The 24,177-nt window shown below is 41.4% G+C and overlaps 1 protein-coding gene across 1 annotated transcript in view; it reads right to left on the bottom strand.

The window, feature by feature from the left end:
• The window catches only part of ttn.2 (titin, tandem duplicate 2), a 228,210-nt gene that overhangs the window by 97,457 nt on the left and 106,576 nt on the right, over positions 1-24,177 (bottom strand). The window contains exons 97-126 of the mRNA XM_017309405.1: positions 21,452-21,517; positions 21,179-21,262; positions 21,025-21,096; positions 20,687-20,731; positions 17,903-19,549; positions 17,369-17,419; positions 16,885-17,283; positions 15,894-16,172; positions 15,174-15,443; positions 14,939-15,078; positions 14,730-14,856; positions 13,678-13,944; positions 13,292-13,558; positions 12,818-13,081; positions 12,155-12,294; positions 11,862-11,988; positions 11,369-11,635; positions 10,402-10,668; positions 10,008-10,274; positions 9,487-9,626; positions 9,201-9,327; positions 7,598-7,740; positions 5,524-5,647; positions 4,058-4,324; positions 3,533-3,630; positions 3,271-3,439; positions 2,357-2,626; positions 1,544-1,810; positions 1,184-1,462; positions 4-471 (exon numbers count right to left, since the gene is read on the bottom strand). Of these exons, the coding sequence (XP_017164894.1) occupies positions 4-471; positions 1,184-1,462; positions 1,544-1,810; positions 2,357-2,626; positions 3,271-3,439; positions 3,533-3,630; positions 4,058-4,324; positions 5,524-5,647; positions 7,598-7,740; positions 9,201-9,327; positions 9,487-9,626; positions 10,008-10,274; positions 10,402-10,668; positions 11,369-11,635; positions 11,862-11,988; positions 12,155-12,294; positions 12,818-13,081; positions 13,292-13,558; positions 13,678-13,944; positions 14,730-14,856; positions 14,939-15,078; positions 15,174-15,443; positions 15,894-16,172; positions 16,885-17,283; positions 17,369-17,419; positions 17,903-19,549; positions 20,687-20,731; positions 21,025-21,096; positions 21,179-21,262; positions 21,452-21,517 (7,398 nt within the window). The remainder of the gene's footprint in view (positions 1-3; positions 472-1,183; positions 1,463-1,543; positions 1,811-2,356; positions 2,627-3,270; positions 3,440-3,532; positions 3,631-4,057; positions 4,325-5,523; positions 5,648-7,597; positions 7,741-9,200; positions 9,328-9,486; positions 9,627-10,007; positions 10,275-10,401; positions 10,669-11,368; positions 11,636-11,861; positions 11,989-12,154; positions 12,295-12,817; positions 13,082-13,291; positions 13,559-13,677; positions 13,945-14,729; positions 14,857-14,938; positions 15,079-15,173; positions 15,444-15,893; positions 16,173-16,884; positions 17,284-17,368; positions 17,420-17,902; positions 19,550-20,686; positions 20,732-21,024; positions 21,097-21,178; positions 21,263-21,451; positions 21,518-24,177) is intronic.

The following is a 24,177-nucleotide window of genomic DNA, read 5'->3' as shown; positions in this document are numbered from 1 at the left end:
CACTGAATTGCTGCCTGTGTTTTCCAATAAACTCATCTTGAGCTAAGTTGCCGCCGCCGTACCTTGGTCCCTCTCTGATCTCCCGTCCGTTCCTGTACCACTTGACCTCGGCCTTCTCCTTGGTCAGCTCGCACGTGAACTCKGCATCGTCGAACTCGGTGATGGTCTGGTCTTTGAGCTGCACGTTGAAGTCGGTCGGCGCCTCGCTGATGATCAGCTCCGCGGTGGCCTTGTCGTCCCCGGCGACCACCGTGTACTCGCCCTCGTCGGCCAGCGTGCAGTCCTTGATGGTGAGCGTGTGCTTTTCYTTGTCGACCCTGTAGACGATGCGCTTGCTGAAGGTGATCTCCTGGCCGGCCTTCATCCACTTCACTGTGGCGTTGGGTCTGTTGGTCTTGCAGGAGAAGCTGATGGTCTTCTTCTCCTGAGTGTCGATGTCCTCTGGAGGAACCATGATCCTCAGACTCTCCTCTGGAAAACACACAGTTTACAATTACTGATCCCAGATTGACATTAATCTCGTGATAAACTAGTCCAATAAATGCAATAGTGAGAATTTAGAGTATTTTTGTCTCGTCTCGATCATCAGTTGTCCTGTTTGTTTTTTTTGTTGCTTTTAGTTATACTGTATCAAAAGTTGTATAACAGAGCTTCACTGCCACCTAGTGGACATTGTTCAACATGTTTGTAAAAAAAAACAAAAAATTCCAAAAATAAATAATAAATAAAATAAATAAATAAATAAAAATATGCCATAATATTATGAGAATAAACTCAAAGTAATACAAGAAAAAAACTGTACTAAATTAAAAATTGAGTAATATTAATATGAGAATAAAATCATTTAATTATGAAGATAGTCAACATAGTACAAGAATAAACTCACAATGTTGCAAGAATAAAATTGTACGACAATAAAGYTGAAATAATACAAAACCAACATTGTAATAAGACGATAAAAAAGTCATAATATTTTGAAAATAGTCAGAGTACTATGAGAATAAAGAATAAACTACAAGAATAGTTATAGTATTACAAGAATAGTCAAAACAATATAAGAATAAAGTCATACTATGAGAACTAAGTTGTTTATAAKATGAGATGAGAATAAAGTGACAGTATTATGAGAATAAAGTCATAATATTACTAGTCRAACTTGTGTCAGTGGAGGTAAAGCACCAACCTCTGACGGAGAGTTTGCCAGAGCTCTTGGCCTGTTCTCCTCTCTGATTGGTCAGCGTGATGCTGTAGTCGGCTTCGTCTCCCTTCCGAGCGTCTTTGATCCTCAGCGAGAAGACGTTGTCTCTCTGAACCATCACATACTTGCCGCTCTCGAACAAAGTCTCGTCGTTCTTCAGCCACTTGGCCTTGGCTCCCTCGATGTTCACCTCACAGTTCAGGACGATCTCCTGGCCTTCTTTGACCTCTGTGTCTCTCAGAGGGGTGATGACCTTCAGTTTCTCTGCAGGGAAGAGTGAACRTTGACGACATGGACCGAGGTTCTTGCAGCGGCTCGTTTGTTCAGTGGGTGAAGCTTACTTACCGCCCACAGTCAGGTCAGCGCTGGCTCTCGTCTCTCCGATCGCCACAACGTATCCGCCCTCGTCTTTGAGCTCGGCCGCCTTGATGACCAGACTGCGCTTCTTGCCGTCACTCACCAACTCGTACTTGTCTCCTGACTCCAGCTCCTTGCCATCCTTCATCCATTTGACACTGAAGGTTTCCTTGGAGACGGTGCAGGTGAACTCTGCCCTATTACCCTCCACCACCTCCTGGTTCTGAGGTCTGGACAGGAATTCAGCAGCCAGTTCTGCAGGACAGAAACACCAGATTGATGTTATTATGTGACATTTTATGAAGCTTCTTGCTCATTTACTGCTGTTTATGTTTGTTTTTTTATAAATAAGCTTTAGAGCACAAACATCAGGAATCACTTTCCCTAAAGAACAAGCACTTCTTTGTGTTCTTGTGTATAAGTAACTTCTCATGTGGGGTTTCCCAGGRCTCAATCATGGGGCTCCTCCTATTCTATATCTGCATGCTCCCACCAGCTCAGGTTATAACAAGAAATAATAAACACATCTACATTATGATGCCACCAGATGACTCTGAACCCATCCAAGGACTGAACATTTAAAAGTGTGGATGTGCCACAACTTTCTCCAGTTGAACAGAAACAAAACTCCTGAAACATTTAGGAATAATTTGATGTGTATTTGCTTGACGATTTTGATKATGGCATTTGACAAAATCTAATGTTTATTACTGTTTACTAATTGATTGCTTTGTTTATATTTTACTGCCTTGTTGCTGAAATGCGGTAAACAACTAAACATGACTTTTTAAAAGTCTTTACCRTTGATCTTGAGGWTTCCGGWGGTTTTGGTGCCGGTGCTCAGCCTGCAGCTGTATTCTCCGGCGTCGTCTGTCTTCAGGTYCTTGATGAGGAGAATCCTCTTCTTGCCATCGAYGATGTGTTCRTAGCGGCCGCCGTCTGGCASCTCCTTGTCGCCTTTGTACCAGGTGACGTCAGCGTTGGGCTTGGAGATCTCACAGATCAGCCTCACGCTGTCCGTCTCCGTTCCCTCGACGTTCGGCAGGTTTTTAGTGAAAGTAGTTTCTTCCTCTGCAACGACAGGAAAAGATTCAGCAGAGAAACGTTCAGTTATCAATAAATCGAGAATGTCTTGATATGTAGYTGGTCAAAATTTAGAAAATATTTTAGTCTACAAATTTAAATTATAGCAAAAGAATGAAAAACCTTWAAAAAAATCTATTAACATCTGCTGGCCCCAACCGATTTATCCTCATAAAGTAAGAAATAAAAAGGAGGAGAAGCTCAAAGGATAGATTAGCAATACTAAGTAATGCTCTGTTAAATTTCTTTTTATTATCTTTATTTGTTTTTTTTTATTAATTTGCATTAATTAATTAAATAGATGCATCTTTAAACATAAAACAGGCAATGTATAWTAATAATAACTCTACTAATTTTCAACTTTTGGAAATTTTCTGAGTTTCAAAAGTTTTTAAAGAAAATTTCTGTGATTATTGGCTGAATTTTTTCTTTAATGTACAACAGCCACTATGTGTCCCACTGGAGCAACAGTAGATCAACAGAAATGTGAGTAAAACTTAACACAACTGAACATTTAAAAAAAAATCAAGAACATCAGAACCATCTCTACTCTGGTGTCAGTCCACTTTATGTGATCTCCTGTTTTTTCTTCCCAACTGGAGAAAACCTGATCTTTGTTTTTCTTTTCTTACCAACAACGGTGAGCATGCCGGAGGATTTGGAGGTCTGTGCGTCACATTCGTATTCAGCTTCGTCATCAAACGCAGCCTTGTGGACGAGAAGGATGTGTTGGCGGCCTTGTGCAATAATTTCATACTTCTTTCCTTTTCTGATTTCAGTTCCATCCTTCAGCCAGGTGATCTGTGGAGAAAGCAGGAAGAAGATSATTTACTCAGACAGGAGAACTGGGTTTAGCTTCTGATGAACARATAAAAAGAAAAGTGCTTTTCTTACTTTAGCGTCCTCTCTGGAAACTTCACACTCAAACCTGGCAGTTTCCTTCTCCCGAACCTCAACATCATGGAGAGGCTTGGAGAACTCGACACGGGCAGCTGTCCACACAAAACGAGATCCACACAGTTACTTTAACAGATAATTTGAATTTTTGGTTCTATGACGAAGTGAAGCTCAAACAGGGCTGGTGTGAATTCACCCCTAGGGTTTCCTAACTCCAATTATTAGTTTTGATTAAGGAAGATGCCTTTCATAACTAATGTAGGCAATAAAATGTTTATTTTCTTATCTAAAATTGAAATTTAATTACTTATTTGCATATTCTAATGTATTTCTAATATTTTGTAAAAACCTTCAATGAGAAATCTGCATAATGAGCCAATTTTTTAATCTGATAATCAATAACTAAAATAATAATTATTTCGTCTCTGCGTGAGTTTTCCAAGTGGTTGAAGTTTCTCTTATTGCATTTGAAATAATATTTTTCATGTCTACCTATAATTTTCCCCTTCCAGCTGTACTCACTTTCCACCGTGAGGAAGCAGGACGTCTTGAAGTCTTTGGCGTCGCAGGTGTAGGTCTTCGAGTCGTCCAGCGTGCACTCGTGGATGACCAGCGTTCTCTTGCAGCCCTCTGCCAGGATTTCATACTTCTTCGTCTTGCGGATCTCCTGGTCGTCCCTGAGCCACTGGACCTCTCCGTTTGCTCTSGAAACTTCACACTCGAGCGTGGCGGTGGTTTTCTCCTCCACCGTTTGGTCCTGCAGAGGTCTGGTGAACTCGACAGGCGGCTCTGGATGTACAAACGCAAAGGGCAACGGTTCAGTTTCTATTTACCTACTTTAGGTATTTTACATGMAGTGCTTGTACATTTGTCCCACAGTAAAATTCAAGACCTTTTCAAGTTTCAGTTCACTATTATTACTGTTATCAGTAATGTTGTGACGGTACTGTGTATTCTACAAAGGGGCACATTAAACTAAAATACAACAAAATTGTATGCTTTGAAATGTCTGGTTCAAGAACAAAGCATTAAAATGTTGTTGTTTCACATAAAACAAATATAAGTCAACCTTTATTTCAGTTACAGATCAAATAAGTCATTGAGAAATTAGGAATAATAAGCATTCATGACATTGARACAAGCTGGAGATAGGCACCAGCACCTCTCCTGACCCCACTAAGGGACAAGGGTGTAAAGAAAATGGATGGATTGATGGACATTGAAACAATCAAAACTATTTGTGTTAAAGTAAATGTTCTTCCTGCTCAAAATATCCAAAAAGTTACAAAAACATCTTAAAAAAAGTTTTCTGGTATTTAGAAAATAGAAATTATTTTAACAATTCTAAATGACCTAAAACAATAAAAGTTTAGTCTGATTTAACTTCAGACAGTGAGAAAAAAAATGTCTGTATTTTTATTAGGTGTACTCACTGTGAATAATGTTTCCAACTTTAAATTGTGTAAAGGTAAATGACMTTCCTGCTCAAATTAAATGCTTAAAAACAATATACAAAGAAAGTTACAAAAAAATCAAAAACATTTTCATGTTACATTTTCTGGCATTTATCGAATAGAAACAATTTTGGAAATTCTAACTGACCTACAACAATAAAAGTTTAGTCTGATTTAGCTTGTGATAGTGAGAAAAATTATTAGGTTTTTGAAAATATCTGGTTTCAACTGTAAATAACACTTTTGTAAATTTAGGTTTTTGATCAAATGTCATATTGCATTTTATTACAAAACTGTGCATTTTTAAGGGCTTTCCAAAATTTGAAAACATCTAATTGAAATTCAAGCTGTTTGATGTTAACCTTTCTGTTCCGTTACCATAGCTACCTCAACAAGAAAGTCACCAAAATAAAAGCCTCTGCTGTAGTTACAATAACAGGTTGGCCTTTACAGCGTGAATTCTAACGTTTCAACTGAGTAAATCTGGTCTATAAACCAGGTGTCTCCAGTAGAGTAACTGAGTGGGAGCCTTACCTTTGACAGTCAGGGTGGCCTCCGTCTCAAAGTCTTTGGCGGTGAGTTTGACTCGTCCAGCTTCACTCAGTTGGACGTCTCTCACCGTGACACTGTAGGTTTTTCCTTCATCCTTGAACACAACCTGAAGGTTCAACAAAGTTGGTTACACAAGGTTTACTTTACAGGAGGTATTTGTATGGGAAACTTTTTAGCTTATTTTTTTATTATTGATAATAATAATAAAAAAGCCTTWAAAAATWWAAAGGCCTGCTTGAGTTATCTTAAGGGTTATTGAGGCCCTGAGCTGTGCCTGTCAGGTTAGCTAGAGAAGAACAACTTGCCATGATCACAATCTGCCCTGTTGGGGACATCAGGAAAGACCATCTCATGCTGAATATTATCATCTATTTAAGTATTGCTTAACTTAATAAATCAACAGGTTGAACTAACAAGGTTATAATTTAAACTACTAAACAGCTGTTAAGCTGCAGAACAGGCCTGCTACACTAGCTGTGTTTCTGTTGCCATATGATTGCTCAAATTGGAATTAAGAAAATAAATTTGCTTAAAAAAACTTAAGAAACATACCAATTTCAGAARAAACTCACATTTTTCTATAAAAATTTGCAGTAGGATGAGGTGTTTTTGTGGCTATWTCAAAATTTGTGTATTTTGCACAAAAAGTTTTTTTTGTTTAATTGCTGATTGACAAACAACAAAAGGAAGCATTATCGCCWCCAACTGGTAAGGAGTTTGGACCGTACTCACACAAAACTGCAATGAAAACATTTTTTTCTCATCACACGGGTCATGTGATCAACAACCGGATGTTACTACTGGCAGGAAAAACGAAGAMGACGACAGGAAGTGATAGGAGGAGGATGGACCTCGTGTTTTTYAATGACTTATTGCGTGAACAAACTTATTCACATGCGATGCGGTTCTTATTTAAAGGAAAGACTGCAATTGCAAAAGTGTGTTTTTTCGACAGATGAATCTTAACATGGTTTTGTGAACATTTGTAATGGAAATGCAGGATAACAGGATTTGCTCTGGGTGTTGTTTGGCTAGACAGGTTCTCCTATACTTTAACGTCCTTCTTTCTTACATCTTCTCAGATTTTCCTGGCTACATCATATCAGTCCTCACCATTCATTATACTGACCATTCACTCTGGCCTGAACATTTTCTCTATGAGCTGCTCATACATGGCCTGACCACAGAGYCCTAACAGCTAAAACTGAAAAGCACAGCTGCTTTCCTTCCTCAAATTTAAACTACAGGACCTCTAACCCCTGATGACAGATTTCAACTCCTGCTTGTATGTGATGCAGGACCTGTCAGAGCACAAARCTGTATATGAGAATATTTTTAAAAAATTCTCCCTCATCTCTCAAATAAAGCAGCTGTTTGGGGGAAGATCATTTTAATCTTAGAGTTCTGAAATTTTTTCCCCTCAGAACTTTTTTTCTCAGAATTCAGAGGTTTTTTTTTTTTTTTCAAAATGGCAACTTTATTATAAAAATTCTGACCTTTTTTTCCTCATAATTCAGACTGTTTTCCATTAGTCTGATTGTTTTATCTCAGAATTCCAACTTTAATCTCAGAATTCTGACTTTTTCCAGATTTTTTTTCCCAGTGTCCTACTCCCCTTCCGCATGTTGCACAGAGGGATTGGGTTTCCTAAGAAGGTCTCAAGTTGCCCTATATTATCAAATTAATAYATCTTTATGACAGGAAATTCTTTCCGGGTCCAGCAGAACTAGCGAGACATTTGCCCAGAGATGTAAAGTTGAAGCTAACAAATATCTGCAGTTCCCACCTGCCCTGCTCTGCGGCCTCTGGCGGCTGTTAAAAATAAACCCACAGAAGCGCTTGCAGGGCAGAAAACACCCCCTGCTTGCGTTATCTCAAAACCAGGATCRAATGCTCAGCTGTAATTCCGAACCTCCACCTGCAGGACCTTATATGAACAGGCAGTCGCAGCACAGGAAGCTGCAGGGAAACACRGGGGACTGATTCTGGACCAGAGCCAGCACCTGGGTTGGACAGGAAGTGGACAAACAGGTGTGTCAGGTGTGACGGGACTCACTCTGTCACTTGACTCCAGCTTCGTCTCCCCCAGGTACCAATCAACGGGGATGTCGTCGCAGGACAGCTCGCACTGGAAGGTGGCGGTCTCCCCGGCAGTCACTGTGATGTTCTTCAGGGGCCTCACCAGGGAGATCACCCGGCCTTTGGGTTGGGGAGAAGACATGGTCAGTCCCTCCCCTCAAACTGGTCAATAGACTCCAAGAAATCCCCACAGAGAYGCAGCAGATCCTCAGTGGCCAATCCTCATGGTGTTTGAGGTAACGACAGGGTGCTGGGTGCGCGGAGGGCGACTGAAGCCAGCCGCAATGCAACTTGGCACTGAGGCCAGGCTCATTAGCATACGACCTGRCGTCAGAGGAGCAACGTCTAAGGAAACCAGTTAGTCRCAGGGTCATGACCTCTCCCACTGCCAACCACTGAGGACCTGCGCTTGATAAGGCATCCAGGTTCTAAAATAACTGAGGGGCCCGATTGGTTAACGGCYCACGTCTGCCAAAACCATGAGGGGAAGTCAATCTGTTCCTGTCAATCACGCCTGCATTTTCCTTGGAAAAGGAGAATGTGACGCTCCTGGCGGGAGTTACCCAACACTTCATTGAAGAACTAAGTAATTCGGTTAAGGAAGTTTAGGTAACACGGGCCAAGTGGAGCTTCAGGATGTCCGTTTGGATAAACAAGCACTTTGAAGTATTTACAACAGGCTTCTTCACATGCCTGAATTAAAGCCACTAACAGCCAGTTAAAGAGAGATTGACAGTGTTGTTGACAGCCAGCGGATGTGTTTATAGTCACTCTAGGCATCTGAAGCAACATAGCTACCTGTAAATAACATTGGGTATCAGTTTAAATATAAKATGCATCCCACATCATCGGTTTATGTGGWGATTTTTGTGTTGAATAAAGTCAAAACCATCTGGACGATATGAAAACAACAGGTTCGAAAAAACACTCAGATTCCTTTGACTTAAGTTTCCTGTGGCTCAGAGTGRAGYCAAGATGTTTCCTGTTTGTCTCCAACAGGAAACATATTGACATTTGTAATGGAAACGCACGTATGGACTCAGTTTTTCAAGGATCTTCATTACAATCACTTAAACATCTAACTTCTTCTGGAAAGCAAGAATTCAATAGAACACATAAAGTCCATGAAATTAAATCTGAAATATCTTGGCTTCATGGTGAAGTAAAAGTTATGGGTATTCTTTCCTAATTTTTCTTGGTTTGGTTTGTTTTGTTGCAGATGTTCATCGCCAACCTCTAAACTTTATTGGTTGTATCTCTCCACGTCATACCTGAGGAGATATTCCACCTGTGAAGTAACATAAATATTTATATCTACCAAATGTTAAAAGAAGCAACTAAATGTTGGTTTTATTTCACGGGGAGGTATGCGATTTGAGGAATCTTCACCAACGTCGATTCCACTGGGATAAAATTACAACGATAAAATCTGGCGACTCAACAAACAACATAAAGACATAACACACAATACGAACATAAGGCATCCCGATCCGGAATAAGAAGAAGCTGGTTCCCAGAACCGTCAATAAAAAGAAGCGACGSCCGTTTTTAACCAGGTGTCTGTGATTTTTTTTTGTCACCTTTGACTCTGAGATGCGCTGAAGACTTTGCATTCGCTGCAGAGAAGTCAAYGCTTCCGGCCATATCCATTCTGCAGCAGAAGAGTGTCAAAGTGTGTCGTGCTCCTTCCTCCTTTATCTCCACATCCTGACAACAAACACCCACAGGTCAGCGATCATTCAAAYGGGAGTGCTGACCGTGCACAACAAAACTGAAAGATGAGGTTTCGTCAAAAATAAAACATCAACTCTTATTGGGGAAACATGGATTTATTTCCCGTAAGAGGATTGGTCAGCGTTATCTTACAGCAGACGGGTGGAGCGTCTCGCCCTTCAGTTTCCAGGTGGCGTGGATGTCGTCTTCAGAAATCTGCGTTTCAAACGAGGCCGTCTCGGTCTCTGTGACCTCCACGCTGTACAGCGGGCGGACAATCTTAATGTTGCGCTCTGTGGAGGTTCAGAGACGCGTTTAGAGCAAAACCAGAGCGAGGCTCAGTCCGCGTGAGAAAACGGTTGCCATGGAGATGATGGGGACAGACMGAGACATGAAKGCATGCAACYGGTCGGGGTGTTGCACCTTACCGATGGTGCAAAGAGAGAGAGTCAGAAACGAAAACATGGAGCTAAAAGTGAATTATTGTGAAGAATGTTGTGAATCCTAAAGGTTATGGTTGAATCATGAGGTGTTAAAAGACTCAAAGTGAAAGTTGAAGACATGAAGATGAAGAATGGAGACCGAGGTGAGCATCAGTCCAGGTACAGGTGAGGTTTCAGTGACGCCGACTCTGCGGTAATGTCGGGGTCTGGAGGGCGGCAGGCATTCATTACCTTCGATGTCCAGCTCTGCTGTGGTTTTGTCAGTGCCACAGTTGCAGGTGTAAGCCCCCCTGTCTTTCTTCGCCGATTTCTTGATGACCAACATTCGCTTCCTGCCGTCGGATTGGAAGAGAACGTTCCTGGACGCAAAGATTTCGTTACCGTCTTTGAACCACTTGACCTCGGCGGCGGTCTTGCTCAGTTCGCAGGACAAGATCGCCTCGTCCTTCTCGACCGCGGTGTAGTTCTGGAGTTTTACTGTAAAGTAGAGGTCGCCCTCTGCAAGCAGACACCCGTAACAAGCAGTTCAAAACAAAACTAAAACCACAGAGATGAGGTACTAATCTTGTTTTCAGCTGATCAACAGCCAGAATTCACATCCTGCTGAAGGGAGACTGATACTAACCGAGAACAGTTAGCATTGCCTCTGATGTCTTTCCCATTGCCTCCACCTTAATCATGGAGGTATCATCGATTGTGACCTCCTTGAAGGCCAGTGTGTGTGATCTGCCTTCCTCYGACATGTGCACCAGCTTGCTGGGGTGCAGGCGCACTTCATTTCTGTACCAAACTACTGGAATCTTGTCATGAGACAGTTCAACGCTGAACTCTGCGGTTTCTCGTTCCTTCACGGTTACGTCTTTAATCGGCTTGATAAACTCAAGGCGAATACCTGATAAAAAATTACATTTACAGGGAAGTAAATACAATGTTGTTCCAGTTGGGAAGATTGTGATTGTGAGGTTGTGTGGATGTTTGAAAATGTTTGCYYAAAGACTTTAACAAACATATCCACAGATATATAGTTTATAGTTTCTCCATAYGGTGCAGAGCATTCTGAAGTTTCTGAAGTTGCCTCTGGTTCTGGGYTGCCTTAATACCAGAAAATCAATAGTTGAAGACTATAACCTGGATACATCTTTGTGTGGTGGTTCTTGTAGCTCTGACTCCAGCTGCAGTTATAGGCCATATTATGGTCAGAACATTCCTCTATAAAAATATTTTTATTTGTCTTATATAAAATTCTTCTTTTGGATCATTAGCTGTAAGCTGGCATCAAACTTTCCAGCAATAAACACTTGAACTGTGTCTGTATGTAACAAATCTACTGTACTTAATATTTAGTTAGTTTATGAGTTTATGAATTGAATTACTAAAAGAAGGGACATTTTTTATGCAGTTTTCCTGGATCTACTATTTGAAATATTCTCTGTTGGAGTTTTTCTCAATGCCACAAAGGTTTCAGCTGTTGATTTTTCCTGATAATTTTTATAATTTAAAGGCTTTAAGCAAACATTCACATCGTTCAGTGAGTGGTGTCCAAATAAAACTATCCCTGTGTGATAAAATACAGAGGCTCCAACTCAATTTACCTTTAATAATCAGTTTTCCAGACGTCCTCTTATCCTCAGCCTCAAACATGTATTTGGCTTCATCTTCATATTTGGCAGATTTTACGACTAGAGTGTGTCGTTTTCCATCTACTTGGATTTCAAACTTATCGTCGTTTGACAATTCCTGAGTTCCTTTGAGCCAACGGAAGCTTTTGGGCTCTCGTGAAATTTCCAACTCAAACTTAGCTTCGTCTTTCTCGTACACATGCACATCGGCCAATGGKGTAATGAAAGAGATGGGAAGCTCTGTTGGTTCAGAAGGAAAGAGTTAACATTAAAGGGAGAGTGTTTCRATCAGGCCAGTTTGCCTGAAGGTACCACAATGACGGATGGTTGGTCCTTTATGCASTGTAATAGCATTTACCCCAAACTGTAAATCACTATTACATCTGTGCTATCTTGTAGTTGCCAAAAAAGCAGGAAGACAAGCTTCAGCTTTTATTTTTTGACAGTTTTGGAAGAGGAAGCTCACCCTTCACTTTCAGGTTAGCAGAACACTTGGCGTTGGCGGCGGTGAACACAAGCTCCCCTGTTTGGGGCAGTTTGCAGTTGTACAAAACCAGAGTGTGTTTGGCGCCATCTTCCACAATTTCAATGTCCTGCAAGCAGCCAACAAACTTGAGTATTTTACCAAAAACATGAGCAATCAATGAAGAGTGATTAGGATGGGGGGAAGCTGATGGAGGAGCTGGCAATTCCTCAATTAAACATGTCAACTAAAATAAAGTYACATGAAGGTCAGAGAGGTGGTTTAATGGGACGTACAGCAGAAGGACTGAGGACTTCTCCGTTTAGCCTCCACTGGCCGTGAACGTCGTCCTCACTGAGTTCGACTTCGAATCGAACCGTCTCTCCTTCTGAGGCCTCGGCACCATACATGGGCCGAACCACCTTGATGTGCCGAGCTGGCGTTCAAGAAAGGGGACAAATTTCTCTCATTGGAGACATTAAAAATTTCAACACAAAGACAACATTAACTGATACAACATTAACTGACACAGATATGGAGACGGTAGGTGAAAGTAGACAAACAGTAGTGTTATTTGTTGGAAGTATAAAAGGGAATTCGGGGTTAAGGCCAAACTCTTTGGACCATAAAGAACCAAACTGGCCAACAGGCAATGAAGATCAATAAAATAGTTTTTTAATAAAGAARTGATGGTTTGTTAGAGTAGCTGTGTGCAAAAGAATCTAGAAAGAAGACAAGAGTGCTTCTGCTTCAAAAGAGACAATATCCAGGTTTTCAAAAGACCAGAATCACTTGGTGAAGCTAGAAGCTTTRCTCTTGGAGAGAACAAAGATGACAGAGTAGTAACTCAAAAAATTATGAGAAAAAAGATGCTTTGAGGTGGGGTTAGAAGATGGTGAAAGTGAAGGTGATGAGGATCCATGGAGATGAAGGTGGCTCAACAYGGGTGAGTCAGTTACCTTCGATGTGAAGCTCRGCTGTCGTTTTGTCTGTCCCACAGTCACATACATACTGTCCCTTATCTTTGTCACCAACTTTCTTGATGATTAGTGTTCTCCTCTTGCCCTCAGCCTTGATGGCCACCATCTTTGAGGCCTTGATCTCGGCCTCGTTGTGGTACCACATGACATCGACGTCTTTGCTGAGCTCRCAATCTAGAACCACTTCGTCTTTCTCGACTGCAGTATAGTCCTGCAGCTTAATCGTGAAGTAGGGATCTCCCTCTGGAACGGGRAGATTTATGATGACTCTTCGAACCGAATGTACGACAAATAATGCATGCAACAGAAGATAACTCAACAAAGACGGATGGGAGGAACAGACAGACAACACAGTCCAACAATTTCTTACTACAGACAGAATGAGGCATTTTTGGGACCTCAACAGACATAAACATGGAGAAACTTTGCAAAGAATTGAGTGAATGTGGATACCTATAACTGTCAAGTTGGCCATGGAAGGAATTCCTTTGGCCTCGGCCTTAATTTGGCAGATATCGTCKAGAGTCACGTCCTTAATTTCTAGTATGTGTTTCTTTCCATCCGTGTGAGTGACGACGGTTCTGCTCGGATGRATTTTAACGTCGTTCTTGTACCARGTGACAGGGATGTTCTCATGAGAGAGCTCCAGCTCAAAGCGAGCTGTACTGCCCTCCTTTACGGTTTGGTCCTTTAGTGGTGAGACAAATCTGAGCCTGATACCTACAATCATATTCATAAAACATGTTCATACAGGAGGAGGGAACCCACTCAGTGAGTTAAGTCAAAATGGCTAATCTCTGTGCCATTTTGACACTCGGTGATGGAAAGCTGGCACTTACCCTCGACGGTGAGTCTAGCTGTGGAAGTTTTGCCCAAAACCTCAATTGTATATTCATCCTCGTCATCAAACTCGCAGCAGTTGATGACCAGCATGTGTTTCTTCCCATCATCGATGATGTCGTACTTTTGGTCTGGGGTGATGATGTCAGCCCCTTTATACCACATGACCTTGGCGACATCCTTGGTGATGGTGCATTCAAACTTAGCCTGTTTCTTTTCTGGCACAGAAACATCCTTCAGCGGGACAACAAAGTCCATCTCGATTTCTGGTTGGGGTGGGGTTGACACAGGGCACAACACATCAACAAACACAACAGAACAACACAAAAACACAACAGTCAACAGCCAGAGCCCTGTTTACACTGTCATCTACGTTCTGAGTGATCCTGGTTGAATCTGGAGAAAGCTAGTTAGAGATTTCTTCTGGTGTTCTTCAGATGGACTCTACTCMTCTTCCAGCTCTTTGATAAGTGTAAAAAAATCAATTGGTGGTCTTCAAGGACTGCAGATGTAGAGTATAAACGGTGTCATCAGGGCACTTCTTAGTCACTGGATTCAAGTGTCCAACCTCTTGTTCAGTTGACATGAAATGTTGAAGATGATGGCACATCTYTCTTTTCTTCCAGAAAGCTTCACTTTACTTCTGCTCTGCAAACTCCAACTCAAAGATCTTSTAAATGTTGTTATATTAGCTAAATATAAGGAAACTATAAACTAGACAGGGCACTGCTGAAAGGAATACATACAAAACACAGGACTGAAAGACACTGACATAATAATGAACAGATCTACATATATCTTTATATTTTCTATAGATAGGACAGACAAAACAACATGACAGGATAAACTATTAACCCCACAAAACGAGCAYTGGAGTTCCTTCTCATCTTACCTGGCTCATCYGCCCTTTTGAATAAAGGTCTAAGGTCTGCTYTGATATGCCTTTCGGCTTTATTTGATTCCTCGCAGACCTTACACCTTTATTTTCACAGCTAAATTCCAAGAATCAGGCTCCATTGGGGTTTTGTGGGGGACCAGGAACGCCTCTTACCTTTGACATTTAGCATTGCGGCTGTGATGGCGTTCAGGGCCTGGTATGACACTTCCCCGGCCTGATCCAACTGGCAGTTTTTCAGTGTGAGCCTACGAACCGTACCCTCCATTTGGATGTCACACGTCTGATGATTACATTGCACTACTATTAAAAGAATAGTCAACGCTGACATATATTAYGTACAACCTTATGAGAAAAAGTCATACCGGAGATCTGGTCAAAACCTCTCCTTTGAGTTTCCATTCTCCTGGAACATCATCCTCAGATATTTCTGTTTCAAATGYAGCATCTTCCTTCTCTACCACCTCTATACTGGCCAAAGGCCTCAGGATCTCAGCTTCACGCTCTGGAAACAGGTATTTACTGCTTGTAAATATGTAACACCGTCAATACTAACCTGTAGAAACTCTTTCAGGGGATAGCAGTCGAAAGAAATACAACCTCCTAGCGTTAGCTTGGCGGTATAGAYGCGTCCTTCCACCTCCAKGGCATATTCTGCTAYGTCGTCCGGCTGGCAGTTCTTAATGGTCAGCGTCAGCTCCTTTCCGTCCTTCGTGATCTCAACYTTGTCTGATGGAGTGAGCTCGTTCTCTCCTTTGACCCACTTCCAGTTGGGAGTGTCTCTGAAGAGCTCACACTTAAAYGTGGCATTGGCCTTTGGTTTCACATGCTGGTCTCTAAGTGGTTTTACTATCCAGTCTTTAATAATCTCTGTTGGAGTTAAATATCTCTTAGTCAGAGATTGGCATACTATTCACAATGTGATTAATTTGGTGAGAGTTGGCAGAKAAACCAAAAATAAACCTAGTCTGAAGTTAATTTATCTAATCTTTCAAGGTTAGATTCTAGAAGACTCCTGCTTTGTCCTTGCCCTGGCCCAACCTTCACATTTTTCATTCATRCTAATAAGGTATGCRCCCTTTTTCCTTTGGGGATCAAGGAATAATGGTCATGCARCCATCCAAAAGACCCCTTACAGCCCAGCTGAAGGGAAAGACGATGGCTACTCCTTGTTCCCCCTATAAAAGGATCCATACCTCTGAAAAATGGAGGGTAAAGGTCACGGAGGAATAGGAATTAGTCCTAACATTGGCTGACATGGTCACCTAACTTCCAGTTCTGTTTTAATATACATGTATTTGACACCTCCCTTTGTCTTACCGAGYACTTTGACGTTTGTGGTGGTCACGACGTCCTCCTGTCCTGACACTTCACAGGTGTAGGTACCAGCGTCTTCTAGCGTGGAGCCTTGGATGGTCACGGCATGCTGCAATCCAATRATGTTGATTTGAATCTTGCCCTCCTTTTTCTTGAGGACYTCACCATTCTTCTTCCAGACCACGTCCCTCTCTTTGCTCAGCTCGCAGGATATGTAGATGGGCTGGCCCAGGATGGCCGAGTTCTCTGGTTCCAACTCCTTGATCCATTTTACAGGAAGCTCTGCGAGAATACAGAAAGACGGTCAAGTCAAGATCATGAATGTTCTCAGAGGGCTGGTTGGGAGTGAATGTATGAAGGACACAACTGTTATACTGGAGTAGGGTTGGAAGATATGACTGAAAAACRTATCAGAGTTTCATATTGACCGATATCATTACTTTCCAATTTGTTTTTGTTTAAAACMTCTAAATATTGTAAAACTCACAAGAAAGTGGTGGGGCCTTCCCTGTTTTATCCACAGTTTTCATTCCCTGCTGTTGTTAATTATTTTTAAGCAGTTATGAAGGACRGTGGCGAAACATTAAACTGCTGCAGTGCAKGTTACTTAACAGGTTGYTGCTAGGTAACCACAAGTTAATCAACAGGTTGTTGCTTGGTAACCAAAGAATGAGTGACTGATTTATTTCATGTCACCAACCTTGCTTAGCTAGTCTTGATCGTTTGAGTAGCTAAAGCCTTTCCTTTGTCTAAATCCCCCAGAATGATATGTGGTTGTAAATTGGAGTTTAGTGAAGTTATTGAACATGCTATCGGATATATTATCAATTGATACTATATCCAATAGATAATACATATTGTTTTTGATTTATTGTCCAGCCCTATCCTGAAGGTTCTAGTTGCGTTTCCCTCTGAAGTCTAGAGGGCCAAATAAAAAGACTCGTAAAGTATCTGAAACAGCGTTGGTATGATTAACCAAATGCAGCTGGATTACCTTCAACTATGAGCTTAGCAGTGCAAGAAATCTCCTTTCCAGCATTCTTGGCCACGCAGGTGTATTCTCCAGTGTCGGACAGCTGSACATCAATGATGTGCAGCTTCCGATCTTTGCCGTCAGAAGTGAACTTGTGCTTGGGACTYTCACGCAGGTTGCCGCCATCTTTCATCCAGGAGGTGATGGCMGTAGAGGGTGAAACCTCACACTCAAACACGGCCGATGAACCGATGGACTCGGCCTCCTTGAGGACAATATTTTCAAGYTTCTTGATGAACTTCAGGGGAACAGCTTTGAGTTTGAAGCCTGCAAAAGGTTCCTCTGGTGGTGTGGGGCCGCCTCTGCCACCAGGCTTCATGCCCCGACCTCTGCCCTCTCCGGGCGATGGYGTCTGCTTGGCTGAAAGAGGATTTKWACATACAGACATGAGTCTAAACAATGATATTTTTGAGAACTGGTGTGGACATTAAAAAAGCACACTTACGTTTTAGCCCTCTGCCTCTGCCTCTTCCTGCTTCCTCTGCCGGTTGCCCCTCTGTTTAGAAACAATTACCATTAATCTACTGCTTAACAATGAAACTGTTTGTTTTTTTTATGAACAAGCAAATGGATGGCCATATGCAATGTTGTTTTCGTCAGGAATTRAAGACATGAAGTAATTAAATGAAGGCAGACAAACAGAATAATGAACTATGATTATTATTACATTTTCACAATGACACAGTTTTCACACCATTAGGTGATGACATGAATGTAAAGATGGCGTTATGGTGGGATGAACACATGTTGGGCAGATGAGAATGAAATGGCAGAYAAACGCAGATGACTTAACAAAACCGTCTGGAAGAGATGGATGTGATGGACACAAACACGTAAAAAACATAACTAAATGATCCGCAGGAGGGATTTAGATGGAAAGCATGGTGGGAATGGATGGAGATTATTGAAGGCATGAATGGAGGATTTTTCAAATTTTTCTTGGTCGCCACCCAACACGTTGGGGTTGCCACCTTCTCACCTCTCTGGGTTACCCCAGGAACCTCCAAGGCACCTTCTTCTCCTTCACCTTCCCAGTCCTCTGAGCCATAGCTGTCCCGTGGAACCAGCTCCCAGCCCCAGGCTTCCTCTTCCTCCAGCTCAGCCTCTTCCTCTGCCTCCTCTTCAAACACCTCCTCCTCTGGCTGAGTGGCGACCTTCTTTATTTGCACAGCCCCGGGAGAGATCTCCTTCACTGCGGGAACTTTCTTTTTGCCAGGCTCTGCTGGTTTGACAGCCTTTGCCTCTTCTGGTGATGGTTTCTTTGGGACCTTTTTAAGAGTTGCAGCTTCAACGGAGTCTTTGGGTGAAACGCTTTTTGGCTCTTTTTTAAGTTTGTCAATGCTCGGCCTCCTCTCAGCCGGAGCTGCTTCTACCTCCTTGAGTTTTTCAACTTTAGGAGAAGGAGTCTTTTTCAGCTCTGCCTTTTTGAGCTGCTCCGCTGGCTTCAGTGCTACGTCTTCCTTCTCCTCTTTAGACTTGGGTATAACTCCTTTCTTTGGCTCCAAAGCCTTAGGTTTGACCTCCTCTGGAGTCTTCTCAGGCTTCTTGTCAGGCTTCTTGTCAGGTGTCTTCTCTGTTAGAGCTGTGTCTACCTCCTCCTTTGGCTTCTCTGGCTTTTTCTCAGGAGCTTCAGGGACCTCAGGTTTCTTGGGCTTGGCCTCTGGCTCTTTTGCTTTTGGTTCTTCATCAGGACTGGTGCGACGGCGCTGCAGGTCATCAGATGGTTTCCTGTCTTTCTCCTCTGGTGGTTTCTTCTCAGGCTCCTCAGCTTCTTTGGAAGGTTTGGAGAAGGGCTTCAGTTTGACGCTTTCCACTTCCTGTTCTGCTGTTGGGATTTTCTTCCCTTTAGTTGGTGCTTTGATTTCCTCTGGCTCTTTCTCTGGAGCTTTCTTTTTATCTGCTGGCTTTGGTACCTTAGTTGGAGGCTCCTTTACCTCAGGGAGTGCCTCCGCAGGTTTCTTTGCTGGCTCTTTGGGTTCCATCTCTCGCGGGATCCTTTCTCCCTTCTGGAAAGGCACAATATCTCTCTCTGGCTTCTCCTTCTTATCTTTCTCTGGCTCTTCTAAAGGTTCAACAGGCTTCTCAAAAGGTTTGAGCTTGACTACTTCTGGTTCAGCTTCAGATAAGGGCAACTTTTTCACTTTTTTCGGTGCTGCACTGGGAGGAGCAGGTTCCTCTTCTTTTGGTGCTTTTGGGGTTTTCTTAAGAGAGAACTTGTCTTCTGGTTTCTCATCTTTAGGGGCGGGCTTCTGGCGGGTCCAAGCGTCTTTTGGAGTTTCTTTTTCTTCTTCCACTTTAGGCTTGATAACGTCTGGCTTTTTCACCACATCAGGTTTCTCTTTGGGTTTTCTTTCTTCAACAGTCCGTCTGGTGACAACAGACATCTCAAAAGACTCTTCTTCCTGCACCATTTCTTCGGCATGGAAAACGGTGGTTTTGGTGACTTTCTGAGGTTTTTGTTCCTCTTCAGATTCTGTCAGTGGAACTGATGGGACCTTCTTCAGTGTGACGACCTCTTGCTCCTCTTCCACTTCCCTCATGACTCTGGTTGCTTTCTTCAAGGTGGGAATCTCAAACGTCCCGTCCTCTGTGACTTGTATTTTACCCTTTTTGTGCTGAACAGTTTCTGAGGCAGTAAAGGTCTGACATTACTGAATGACACAGGACTGACATCACAGTTCTTTCAACACAGAACACACATATAACGTTGTAGAAAGTGTTCAACAAATATGCTAAACACAGAGATATAAGAAGAGAAATAATATTTCACATTTTGTCACATTACAACCACAAATCCCAACGTATTTCAACAAAGATCGAACATCATATTAAACACTGGTGGATTCACTGGCCCATGTTCAGGATTTTATTTTAGAGTATCAAAGTAAAGGGGACTGAAAACAACTGCACACTACTTGTTTTTGTAAAATCATTAAAAAGCCAATGAATACACTAAAGTTGGTGGTTGTGAAGTGATAAATTGTGAAAAAAAGTCAGGTAACATCAATACTTTTTGCAAGGCACTGCAGGGTAATTTAAACTAATTAAGACAATGAGAAAATTTAAAATAAAACTGCACAGACCTCATTTTCTTTTATATTTGTGAAAACATTCTTGGCCGTATTCATTATAGTGCATATTTAGTGTTTGCTAACACTTGTAAACCAAACTTTGCACATCCGTCTAACTCATAACGCCGTCATCAAAACAGATTTCCACTTCAAATTGGACTATCCAGCTAATAATGTCTCCCATATTTAAACTTTATATTATACATTTAGAGCAGAAACGTCCCATGATTACATAAACCATGATTTAATTTTTACCTTCTGTTAGCTGAAAATGATTATAGTGTAAAAGAAAGCTGTAAGGTAGCTTTACATTAAAACTATCACGCTCTGATGTAGATCTGAATTTGAACTTGTTTCCTCTCTTATTCAGAAGCAAAAAAAATGCAATCTGATGCATTTTTTTGGTGCTGGTGCTAGCATATCATACATGCTATTTGCCTTGTGAGTAATAAGCTGCAAGATAATGCAGAAAATGCAGCTGATAGTGCAATTAATCAGGGTCCATTTTCTTAAAAGTCAAATAWCTGATTAGTTGAGATGCTTATTTCTCAAGTTAATGCCAAGTAATTTCTGTATTGAGCATAACAAAGCAGCAATTAGTGATGGTTTGCTTTGGCGCCCAACATTGTGTTCAGGTGTAGATTTGCTGCCATCTGCTGGTTGTTTCGAGGTACAGTGAGAAGAGGTCTTACCTTTCTGGACTCCTCCTGGTGTCTGGACCGGTCCTTTGGTTTCATCTAATACAGAAGGATAATGAAGAAACTCATTAGGTTTTGGTTATTAATAACAATATGACTCGTTTTCCTTGAAGACTGTAGGAAACATTTAATTATCGCACAGTAGAGGTGAAGAATTAAGGTGAGATATAACAAGATGTTTAAAAAATTGCATGCTTTTGTTGCACTAACGAGGAAAAGGTCAACATGACCCATATTAGTAAAGACACGAACGTCTGGTGATGAAATAAGAGGTTTTAAAAGATGGATTTAATTGAAAAGATAAARAGGACGGTTCTCTGGAGGTCCTCTACCTTTCAGAGCTGGCTTTTCTTCYTCTGGAACCACCTTAGTCAGTTCTTCAGCCTTCACAACAGGCTTGACCACTTTCAAGAGATTAATTAGATTAATCAGATGTTTGGCAAACTAGCACCCAAACATTCCTTGAACCRTTTTCTGTCTGAATACCTGGTTTTGTTTCCTCTGCTGGAGGGATTTTCTTTTGAGTAACTTCAGGTCTTTTGGGGGCTTCTCCAACTTTTGGTTTKATTTCTTCAGGTACAAAGAAAAGATGAAAATGTACACAAACGTCTTAAGAACATGTTAATCTGAACTCAGAGACGTTTAAACCCAAGAGATCATTTTYGGACCTCGGCGTTCAGGATAAAGTTTCAAAGATTTGCTTTTTTCCAAGAGCGCATTCTGTCACGAATGCCTTTAAAACCAAAGAAAGTTGAATACCTTCTGGAGGAGGAGCTGGCTTCACTTCTTTGGGTTCTGGAGACAACTCCTTCTCCTTCACAACAGCTTAAAAGATRAATAAGACAACAATCAGACAAACATTCAGACAGAGGTAAGAACAGAAGCACGGCAAAGAAAAACCAGCCTTTAGGCAGCTGGAAAACCAAACAGCCTCACCGCACTGGTTCAGACACACACTGGATAGAAGAGTTAGAGAAACGGCAAGGGGGAAAATCCAACGCAATCCAGCTGCGTTTCCATTACAGATGTGTGCAAAACTTTGTTGATATTGTGATGATGATGAAAAAACAAAATTTTTCCAATTGTGGTGCATCCATTAAATAAGATACAAATAAAATCACACATGAATAAGTTTGTTCACACAATATTTCATTAAAAACTTGCCGTTCCATCATCCGCCTACCTGTCGTTTTCTTCATCTTTTCCCTAAGTTGTAAMATCTGATTGTTCATCACGACTGGTGTGACTCGAAAAAATGCTTCCATTKCAGTTTTATAAAATACWCTAGTCTCTTTAAAGGATAAAAACCACCTCATCCTAGCRCAAAAAGTTTATAGAAAAACATTAGTTTTTTCAAAAGTGGCATGTTTCCATTAAGCTAATTTATTTTTGCAATTCCAATTTGTGAAATTAAATGGTCAGTAGCAAATTTCCATTGATCTTATAATTGCACAAAGTCGAAATACGATAATAAATGTTAACGGAAACACACAATTTACAGAAAAAAAAAAAATTTTTAGTCAAAAGTTTGTGTGCTAGAATGAGTTGGTTTTTTGGCTTTATTGGAATTAGTTTATTTCACAAAACTACAATGGAAATTTTTTTTTTGCATAACACAAGACATGTGATTACCAGATGGACGATAATACTGGCAGAAAAGATAACATAATGATGATGTCACTGTTATTTATTTAAAGACTTGAACAAACTTAATTATGTGATTTTAACTGCATTCCTCATTTAATGGAATTACCACAATTGTGAAACTGCGTTTTTTTTTTCCAACATAAAAGCAGAATATCAAGATAGTTTTGGACACATTTGTAATGGAAACGTAGCAGGCAAGTGAAGACAGATTGTGCTTGAACAGAATGGGTGACATGACATGGAGGTCCTTCTGGACGGTGATATGGATGTGGAGAATCCCCACAGGAAGTGATGTCAGGTGCTCAGATCAGAAACTTGTGCTCAGTGATAGTTTTCCTCCTCTGTACCTCTGGATGTTTCTTGAAGAAAGAGATTTTCTGTCTCTTCTGGCTCCGCAGTCAGACCCTTCGTTTCTGTGACGGACTGCATTCCTTGGCTTTCTGCCTCGGTTCTGGTTTCGTGTGTTTTTGGAAGCATGRAGTGGATATGTGGTGTGGTTCTGGCGTGTTCTGATGGGTAGCCAGTGGTGCTGACTTTGGGTCTATCTGTTACTGAGGGCTCAAAGCCAGGCGGACCTTGGGTTAGTTCTGTCTCTGCCTGTTTGTCTTTACGTCGAACACCAGCAGACATGTTGGGTTCAATTGGTTGYTCTGACGACTTTGAATCTCTAARATATTCTCTTCTTCCTTCAGTTGTGTCCGATTCCTTAGACGTCACATTGGGTGTAGACGTCAGAGAGACTATTTTTCCTAAACTAATAGTTGCTGCCTTTTCTTTCGCTGGAACCGTCTTTGCCTGAACTGTAGCATCAGATTTATCTCCTCTATATGCAGTAATTTGTGAAGGAAGGTCTGTAGGACTGATTAGTTCATCTTGACTTTGCAAAGTTTCTGCTTCAACAAATGATTTTCTTCCTGTTTTGAGCTTTAGTTCCCTAACATTCACTTCAATCTCTTCAGGCTGATCTAATGCACGTATTTGATCTTTTGTGGATCTTTCTATTAGAACAGAAACATCACCTGACGTATAAACAGYTTCTTCTGGTCTAACGTCTTTTACTTGAGAATCAGGGGAYATACATGTMTGTGTGGTATCTAGCATCTCTTGGGTGCGTGCATGCATTGATTTTTCATACACCACATCCATAACCGGTGTCTTTGAAACTTTTTGTTTTGCTTCCTGCTGCTCCATCATTGCAGTCTGGGAAACGTCATGAAAACCACCTCTAATTGTTTCTGTTTTAGATGTAAAGCTTTCGTTTGGTGACTTCTCTCTACGTTTCACCCTCTGTTGTGTTTTATCTTCACTAGCTTTGTCTGTTGTGAGGTTTTTCACCTTGTTCTCTACCTCATCTGGACTGACTGAGTCAAACATTTTCTTTGTTACCGTTTCAACATTTGTCTCCAGGTTATCAGGAGCTGTAGATCTTTGTAAACAGTCTGACTTAAAGTCACCAACATCAGTGATGAGATGTTTTTCAGACGGTATCTCCACCAAAGTTGCAGCTGCGACTGCTTTCTGCTGTTTTGTTTCTGGAAAAATCTGGCTAATTTCTCCATGTTCTTGTTTTACTCTTACCGTCCTGGAAAGTTCTCCATCTTTTGTTTCGGTTTGGTTCATGCATTTGGGAGGAAATGAAGCTGGTTTGTCAGGGACKTTAACTTTTTCAAGAGGAACTTCCTCGGCTTTTGGTTCTGATCTAACTTGAGACTTTAATTGATCTTGCTCTACTCTTGTAGGCAGCTTGTCTGCTCCATCTTCTACCTTTATTTGTTTAGACTTCTTCAGAGTCGAGGCTTCACTGTCATCTACGGCTACACCAGATGTTTCGAACGCCA

The sequence above is a fragment of the Poecilia reticulata genome, linkage group LG2, assembly GCF_000633615.1.
Source record: "Poecilia reticulata strain Guanapo linkage group LG2, Guppy_female_1.0+MT, whole genome shotgun sequence".
Lineage (NCBI taxonomy): Eukaryota > Metazoa > Chordata > Actinopteri > Cyprinodontiformes > Poeciliidae > Poecilia > Poecilia reticulata.
The sequence above is the reverse complement of the archived record's forward strand: the minus strand, read 5'-3'. Positions and strand labels throughout refer to the sequence as shown.